The 9,418-nt window shown below is 32.4% G+C and overlaps 1 protein-coding gene across 1 annotated transcript; it reads right to left on the bottom strand.

Annotated features, from left to right (window-relative positions):
* Nucleotides 1–3,056: 3,056 nt before the first annotated feature.
* LOC132640655 (1-aminocyclopropane-1-carboxylate synthase 4-like) lies at nucleotides 3,057–6,332 on the bottom strand. The gene is made up of 4 exons (XM_060357335.1): nucleotides 6,079–6,332; nucleotides 5,847–5,978; nucleotides 5,439–5,599; nucleotides 3,057–4,177 (listed from the first exon to the last, which is right to left on the bottom strand). The coding sequence occupies exons 1-4, from the start codon at nucleotides 6,223–6,225 to the stop codon at nucleotides 3,154–3,156; spliced, it is 1,464 nt and encodes a 487-aa protein (XP_060213318.1). The 5' UTR covers nucleotides 6,226–6,332; the 3' UTR covers nucleotides 3,057–3,153.
* Nucleotides 6,333–9,418: the final 3,086 nt, after the last annotated feature.

The raw sequence follows: 9,418 nt of genomic DNA, 5'->3' as shown, positions 1-9,418 counted from the left end.
AACTTTGTTTTTTTGTTCATTTGGTTATGTAGTCTAGTTTCTGCTGGTTTCCCAATCTGAGCAGTCCTTTGCAAATCTCTGTGGGAGAAACATGTTCAATTGATGAGATTATTTGGAATATAAGTTTTGCCAGCTTGTATGTATTCATCAGGTCTTTGACACATGTTCAATTGATTATTCTCATTTTATTTTTATTTTGTTTCTTCAAAAGAATTATATTATTATCCAATGGAAGTTCATTGGCGTAAATCTTTGTCTTTGCAGCTGTCTAAACTCTGGCTTTGCGTTACTATTTTTAATCAATTAAAGATACAATTGTGAACCTTTAATATCAAAATTATCAGCAGAACACCAATTCCATGTTTCATATGCTATATTTTTTATTATTTGTATGAGTTAGCACTTCAAAACCAACCAAAATGAAAAATGATTCAGAAAATAGTTTTTAAAGCTAAGTTATTTCCGGCTGGAAATCATACCAAATACACTCGTGGCCCTTATGGAGTGTTGGAGTCACTTTTAGTGTGTCTTGTATCTTATTAAAAAATTTCCTGCAAATGTTTATTTCTGAACAAACTGGTTTAAATAATTTTTTGATGGTTCGTTAAGTTATGAAGTAGGTCACTTATACAATGTGAGAAAATAAGGCACTGTTTTGGTGCGATTTCAAATACTATTGAGAGAGAGTTAAAGAGATGATTGTGAGCTTTTTTTTCTTTTTTCTTTTTCTCTCAATGAAATGACGATTTTAAATAAATCTTGGAGACGTTCTAATTTTATAATCTTCAAGTCGGTCTGAAAGTTTTATAGTTATTTTTGCATAATTAGTGGTTTGCAATAATTACTTAGGGATTGATACTTTCAATCCCCTTTTTCAAGTTGTGAAAAAATAGACCAATATATATATACATAACTTCCATCTCCATGCATTCTTCTCCTTCCTCCTAATCTCAACCAGTGTTTTAAAAGGCGTTTTCGGGGCGAGCCTCGGGGCGGGGCATATCAAAAATGCCCCGGGGCGATGGTTTGAGGTGAAAGTCTCAAAAGGCGTACGCCCAGCAATTCGGGGCGTACGTCTGGGCGTTTGGGGCGAGTTTTTTTTTGTTGGGGCGTAAGCCTAGAAAACTTCTTCAAATTAAAACAAAATTTGTTAAATAAGTCCTCAATATAATCCCCAAATTCTCAAAAGTCAACTAGTAATTACTCAAATATTTTAAAAAGGAACCGAAACATTAAATTTAAAAGTTACGACCTTTTTTTATTGCTAGAATGCCTAATATATGTTCTTTTCCAATTATTTATCTTGTCTTCTACTATTTCAAAAAAGTAACGAGCAGTCACTTGTGCTTGTAAGTAGCGTATAATAGATTGTGCTGATTAGTTTTTTTTTTGTGGGGATGGAGCATATATTTATAGTTTTCTTCGAATTTTTACTCTATTTTACCTATTTAAAAGTATTTATTATAATTATATCTTTTTATGAAATACTAAAAATTAAAGTCTCATGAGGCTTACGCCCCGTGCTTCGGGGCTTACGCCCCGTGCTTCGGGGCTTACGCCTCGCTGAGGCAGACATAAAATGTCTCGCCTTATGCCCCGCCTTTTAAAACACTGATCTCAACTACTCTAAAAGATCATGCTATATAAGTTACATAATGTAACGCAAAGCAAATATAAAGTGATCTGAGAATTGTAAATTGAAGAAAACAAGTGAAACTTTAAAATGTTGCAAATGAAAACCAAAGCACACTTTTTAGAGCGCAACTTACAAGTAGCACTTAAAAAGATACTCACTACATCTCAATTTATATGACACTCTTTCTTTTTTAATCAGTCCAAAAAAAATTTGACACCTTTCTATATTTAGTAAAAATTTAACTTTAAATTTACTTCCTCAGTCCCATTTTATATGAAGGTGTTTGACTTAGCACGAAGTTTAAGAAATAAATGAAGATTTTTGAAACTTGTGATATAAAACAATCCATAAAAATTTGTGGGTAGAAATCATTTGATTAAAGGTAAAAAGGTAAATTTAAAGTTGAATTTTACTAAATATAAAAATATGTCATTCTTTTTTGGACTGACTCCACATAATTTTTTATGAGTTTTTTTAGACCATAAGTTCTAAAAATATTTCTTTATTTCTTAACATCTTGTCAAGTCAAACACCTTCACATAAAGTGAGACAGAGGGAGTAATTGATGTTGCCACTAATTGATTACTGAACTGGGTCTATATTTTCAGTAGACCAGCTCATGTCTATTGGATAAAATATTAAAGAAGAAAATATTCTACTTTGCAGCGATAAGGCAAATTTGTGACCTTAAACAACATAGACAAGTCTTGCCAATTGTGAAACTTCTATAAGATGAGTAGCACAAAGATAGTAACATGTCTTGTTAGTCCGACAATCTTGTGAACAACTGAGTTACAGAAGTAAGTCTTGCCAATCCGACAGCATTTTTGAACAATTTAACAAGATGAGTAGAATAAAAATAGTACCAAATCTTGACAAAAGCTGGTATATGAATATAAACAACACATGTAAATCCTGTCAATCCAACAAGACTAGTGAACAAAATAATATCAAGTGTTTCGTGACAAGTTTGCAAATAATTGAACAACACATGCAAGTCTTGCCGACAATACTAATCTTTCGAGATAGGCTTGTGAACAATTGAACAATATAGGCTATTGTTAAAGTGGTGGGTGCGGTACTGGTGGTTGCTATAGTGCATGAACTTCCAGTCATTTCTTTTTTTACTTTATAATTTCTTAAATTTGAGTGATAAATATGAATTAGGTAGTACTACAAAGTTGCAACAATTGGCAGGTACAAAATTGATTGCCAGAAGAATGAAATGACGACTAATGACTGATCACGAGATCATTTGTTTCATTTTTCAGGGGAAATAAGCATTTTCAAATTGAAGTTAAAATTTTGTTCAAATGTCATAAACAACTACTAATTTCACATTAAAACTTCAAATTCGAGCTCCAAATTAGAAGGCTAAACACCTACCTAGTAATCGTTACAAAAGAATAATAGTATCATCTTACTTAACTTCTTCTCATTCTACTCATCTTATACCATGATTCTAACTTTATTTGTTGGTACAATAATTGATCGTCCTTCCTAATTAATGTTTTATTTTAATTCCTCGCTCGAACAAGCGGTGAGTGAGGAATTGGAGAATTAGGAGACATCATATTCAAACTCATAACATTCTCATCGTACTTCCCATTCGAGAAGCTAAGTCGTAGATTGCTCCTCTTCCAATGCTGTTTCTCCTTTGCGACCCCATTTTCTTTAACATCATTATTACCATCCACAAACATCCGAATCCTCACGAGCGCGATATCCACTGTTTGATCATCGATATTCGCAAAACAAACTCTAAACCAACCTGTCTCGGGGCAATTAAAAGAAGATCCAGGCGAGACGTTGAGCTTCACATCGTTTATGATCAGTTTCCACAGTGTCACCTCACCATCATGTGTTGGTTCTTTTAGTAGCGGCCGCAAATCCATCCAGCAAAAAAGACCTGCATTGCTTTTTAGACACTTTATCCCGACTTCTTCAAGTCCCCCGGTGAATTTTTCGTGCCTTTTCCTTAACCTTTTTGCGCTTTCAATGAGAAATTCTTCGACGAATTCATCGTCAGAGAGCATAGCTGCTATTATATGTTGTGTTTGAGTTGAAACAAGACCGAAACTAGACATTTTTCTAGCACAATTAACCACATCATCATTGAACGAATACACAATTCCCACTCGGAATCCTGGAAATCCCATGTCTTTCGAAAGACTATACACTATATGCACCAAATCTTTATTAATACAACGATTCGTTACTTCATCGTTGGTGATAATTTCAGCAATGCTGACGAATTGTGGAGCATCAAACACGGTGGTTGCGTAGATTTCGTCACAAACAAGGTGGATGTTGTGTTCATTGGTGAAGGTCAAGAGGTTTTTTAGTGTGTCCCTGTCTAAAGTGGTGCCTAATGGATTAGAAGGGTTGGTCAAAATTAAGCCTTTGACTTTGACATTTGCTTGTTGGGCATTTTCATATGCCTCTTTGAGAGCTTCTATAGTAATCTTGAAACTGTTGGAGCTCTTGCATGAAATGGGTAGAAGTTGTACACCCGTTCTCCACCTTAGGTCCCTATTGAATCTGCATTTAATCAAAATTTCAAAGAAACGTTATTATTCATCTCAAGACAAATGAAGACAACCTAATCATTCCAATGTGAGCCATTTCAAGGTCAGTCTTATAAGCCACTCATAATCACGTTCATGTAAAAGTTACTAACATGGATGAGTAATATGCAAATGGTAAACAGTTTCTATAATGTCTATATATATAACTTCAATTGTTCTTCCTCCGTCCCGTTCCAATTTAAGTGATGTTGCTTAACTGAGTTTAAGCAAAAATAAAGACTTTTAAAACTTATTATTTAAAATAAATTATAAATATTTGCGTTGCTATAAATCATCTTGTTGAATCTAATCTCGACTTCTGCTTGTTATTTGCTGCTTTCAACCTTTTGACAAATCACTATGCATCTTTTTACAACAATTCAAGTGAAAGGATCAAGTAGGGAAAGGGGCCGCCAGTAATTCTGAAAGTCAATAAGACTTGACCATTACGTAGTGTTTCTTTAATTATTTTACTAGTGTTTTTTAATTTAAAAAATTCTCCCCACAATCAATTACCTGCAAATATTATACTCTAATTATAGCACGAATGCTAGTGCTTTCGCGGAGATCAACAAGCTGATTCCAATTTGTGTGGCATAATTCCAATTATAAAATAAAGTTTTAATTGTGAATTCGAACATAAAATCTTAATTTATAAAAATGAAATTTACATACTACGCAAAAAGTACTATAAATCACAATAATTAATAATTAAATTTTTACATGAAAATGTCGCGATAAAGAAATTCATATTTGACTTTTAATATAGGTTCCACATAAATTGGGACAGAAAGAAATTAATTATTAAATAGAGAAATTTCAAGATGGATATTTCGAGGTCATAAACAAAAACAAGATAAAAAATGGAAACATACAAATAAAGCAATAAGAAGACAAAGAAGTGGATTTATTTATGAGTTTAACTACACTTTTTTACACTATCAAATTACCTACCTAATAACTATACGTTAGCAACCGTAAAAGGTAATAGGTTTGTAGCCTGAAACATAAGGCAATTTACTTACTAGTACTAGTATAATCGTATGTTAAAATGTACTGATAATAAAAAATTTCTTAACACGAGCAGTATATATATGTTAAACTCAATACACATTCTTGCACGATTAGTATATATAAGTAACTTCGATATAAATATATATACCTAATTCTTTACACTGTCAGTATATATATATATATATATAAGTTAAAATCGATACAAATAAATATATACATACCCCGGGTAATACGGTGAAGGGACTAAAAATGCATCACCAGGATCAGCCAAACAAAACATAAGAGTTTCGTTAGCTCCAGTGGCTCCACCAGCCATTACTACACGTTCTGGATCAAACTTAACCCTACTCCCTCTTGTTTTCTCCATAAATTTCGCAATTGCCTGCAAAAAGTTTTTTTTTTTTTTGAAATTTATGATATTAAATATGCTATAACATTATGTGCCTAAGCTATGCTTTTTGTAAAAGAATATTTTTCGTTCCTCATAATATATTGGAGGCTAAGGCACCGCTAAGATAAAAAAAAAAAATACTTGTGTGCTTCTAAAACTTTTAAAACTTGTTATAATAAGTTTGTTCACCACTATAATTTGTTCTATATATAGTAAAATATTAAAGGCCAAAACTTACACTTCTAAATTCAGGCAAGCCATGATAGTCCTGGAAGTTAGCAATGGTCCTAAAAGATTCCATTCCTTCAGTTGTGCAAATGGAAGCTTTTGGATTTCTCTTAATCCACTCTTCAATCAAGTCAAAAGAAAGCTGCCCCAAAAAAAAACCTAGTTTATAAGAATTTTCACAGAGAAAAAAAATACTAGTATCAAATATTGACTTAAGAAATTACTAGTGTAAAGTATTAAACCTGATTTTCAGCAAGACCCATTTGAATAACTCCATTGGGATTATTCACAAGGTGGAAAGGATCATTATCGTATGCTTTCCACCCATCAAAATATGGCGAGTTTTCGCCATGTTGTTCGTTAGTAGCAAGCTTAGACAAAAGTGCCATTATTTTCCTTTTTGTGAAATTTAATAGCCTGGAAAATTTGATGATCGTTAATTGTACAGAAATGCTGGTAGGTTTCTGCAGTAGTGTTGAGAAGAGAATGAAGAATTGAGGGGTATTTATAGAGAAAGGGAATGAATGAAATGGAAAATGTTGGCAACTAATGTAAATGGAATTAAAAAAAATGTTGGCAACTAATGAGCGGAATCTTGGTGACTAAGTCTAACGCACGAGGAAAAAATAGAAAAAGTATGTTTCAACATTCAAAAGCTAGGAAGAAAACTCGTTCGTGGGACGATGAGATTTTTTCATCCTTAATTAAAAGTATCGAGTTCGAATTCTGAACATAAAGAAATTATTGATAGAAAGCACTTCAGCCTTACACGGATTCCATGCGAGACGAAATTAAATTAGTCGAATATAACAAACTTTTATCGGATACCGTTAATTGTAGTAACAAAAAGAATAAAAATTCAAGAAAAGAAAGAACACTAAATATTTCTCCCTCTATTTCAATTTATGTGTCTTATTTTCGTTTTGATTCATTTAAAAAAGAGTGTCAAATTTTATATTTAATATTCACCCCGTTCCAATTTCGTGTCTTAATTAGTTGCTATTTAGAGAGTCAAAGGATCCATGATTAGTTTCAAATACTTTTGAAATATTTGGAATTGTTAACAATTCCGACTTGTAGTGTTTATTATCAAGTTCCAATTGTATGTAGATTGTATTTCAAAAAAAATTGAAGATTCTATGTCCGAATTCATATTAAATAGTTTGATCATCGCTCATATTCCAAATCAAGCCACATAAATTGAAATAAGTGAAGTAACTTTTTAATTCTAACATTCCACGTAACATTTTAATACCAAGGAATTTAAAGGGCATGCATTTGATAAATTATTACACTTCTTTTATTTAAGATCTCAACATTCAATTTTTTTAAGTCAAATTATGACATGTGAACTGAAATGGACGTAATGTTTCTTAGTCTTAAACAAAATCTATGTTTTTCAGTCTATTTCCTTTTAACGTAATAAATCGTAATTGGTTGCGTCTGAAAGAAAAATACTCATGTTTTGAGCAGCTCCACGTGAGAAAACAAATGATTTCCTTTTTAAATTTGTATTTCAATTTCTGCTTTCTGGTTATTGGTGCTTTAATTTTCATTTTTATGAGCGTGTATCATGGGCTGCTTGCTCTAGTCTTTGGTTAGGCAAATATACCCCACTATTGTGAGTCGAAGTTTCCATTATTGCATGCATGCATGGCTTTTGCAACCCTTTATTGCCTAAGAGAAATACAATTTCGTTGTTAATTCTGAAATTTTAGCTAATTGTTGTACTTAGTGTATGTTTTTTCGGTTCGAGCCGTGGAAACAATCTCTTGCAGAAATGCAGTGCATACAATATATCTTTGTTATCCGATCTTTCCCCGAACCCCCGAGCATAGCGGGAGCTTAGTGCACCGGGCTCCCCCCCTCTCTCTCTCTCTCTCTCTCTCTCAGCATACGGGTTGGTTTTAATTATAAACTGGTCATTCGCACAAATGCCCTTATTTCAGGGTGGTCTCTAATTTTTGCTCTTCATATTTTGCTCTTCAACACTTTTCGTGCTACATAAGTCTAGATTTCGCTTGGCATAAGTTTATAATTTCGTATCATAATGTCCCACAAGTTATGCTAGATACGGCAAAAGTTTCAAAACTCAACATAAAAAGGGCCAAAAACACATCAAACTCCACAAAAACAGACACGTTATTCAACTCAAAAAAGAATAAAGAACCAAAAAGCATAACTCCAGTTTCTGAGCACTAGAACAAATTCTAAAAATATTACACGACTTATGCTGCATAACTTATTCCTACAGAATTATGCCAAGTGAAGCAAAAGTTCAGTTTCCGAAGATAAATGTTACAGAACTTATGCTGCGCGAAGCAAGTGTGGATATGTTAATTATTAAATGAGCAGCAAAAGCAAAAATTAAATACTATAGATACGAGGGGCAAAAATTAAAGACCATTGCGTGCAAAAACTTCATTATAAAATCGAGAAAAGGATCAAATATGTCCTTAAACTATGGAAATTAAATGAAGTTGCTCGTCGTTAATACGTTAGCAGAAATATGCCCTTTTCATTTAATACTTGGTCCAAATTTGACTTTATTTTAACGGCACCCATTAATTAACCTAATTAGATGATTAATAAGTGAAAAGGGGTCAAATATACGCTTAAAGTATGAGGAATTAAGCGGATATGCCCTTCATTACTTTCTGTATTACGAGCTTTTAATCTAATAAATTTCTTATTCAAATATGATGTCATGTCTATTATTGGATGAAGAAAATAAGAAATGTACTAAACACTATAACACTCTACCCTCTACGGATCCCATTTTGTAGAATTATACTGGATATGTTATTATATATTGTTGTACTAAACACTATAATTTTTTTTTTTTTGGATAAGTTCCTTTGAATATCGAGGATGAATAAGATTCTCCACTAAGAAACAAACTCCAATTCCATGACTTTTGGAAATTTAGGTGGAGAGTTTGAGAGTAAAATTTAAAAATTTGTTTGACTAGATAAGTTCTTCAATTTCAATTTATATGATATTTTTTTATTAGTCAATTATAAAAATAATAATATGTTTTTAAAAGTGTTATAGTCACACAAATATCATAACATATTTAATATCATAAGTTTTAAAATATTTGGTTCTTTCTTAATTAAAATTTCTGCCGAGTTAAATATGCCATATAAATTGATACACTCGAAAGTATACTAGTATAGTACTAGTAGTTTGATGCTTTGTGGATAGTTATTAGGAATGAGGATGACAAGGTGAGAATGTGACTAATACCATCCACATTACGTAAAAGAATGAAACTAATAAGGAAGTTGTCGTGTGACCCTTTGTTAGGTATTTGATTTTTTCTTTTTCCCCTAATGAGTATATAACTTGAAATTTTTGCAGAACCGACTATTGCTTGTTGTAGAAAAATATATTATTTTTCTCCTGTTTTCTGTGGTGTTTGGAATCTGTGCTTGACTAGTGAGTGCCAGTGTCTAGCAACGTGGGCTGGGCAGCCCCAAATCCATTGGATAAATTATGAATTCAAGATTCATTGCTATTATAGCATGTACCAAAAAGAAATAGCTATTATAGTAATTGCACTCACCGGCCTAAATAATT

This window comes from Lycium barbarum, chromosome 5 (assembly GCF_019175385.1).
Source record: "Lycium barbarum isolate Lr01 chromosome 5, ASM1917538v2, whole genome shotgun sequence".
Taxonomy (NCBI): domain Eukaryota; kingdom Viridiplantae; phylum Streptophyta; class Magnoliopsida; order Solanales; family Solanaceae; genus Lycium; species Lycium barbarum.
The sequence above is the reverse complement of the archived record's forward strand: the minus strand, read 5'-3'. Positions and strand labels throughout refer to the sequence as shown.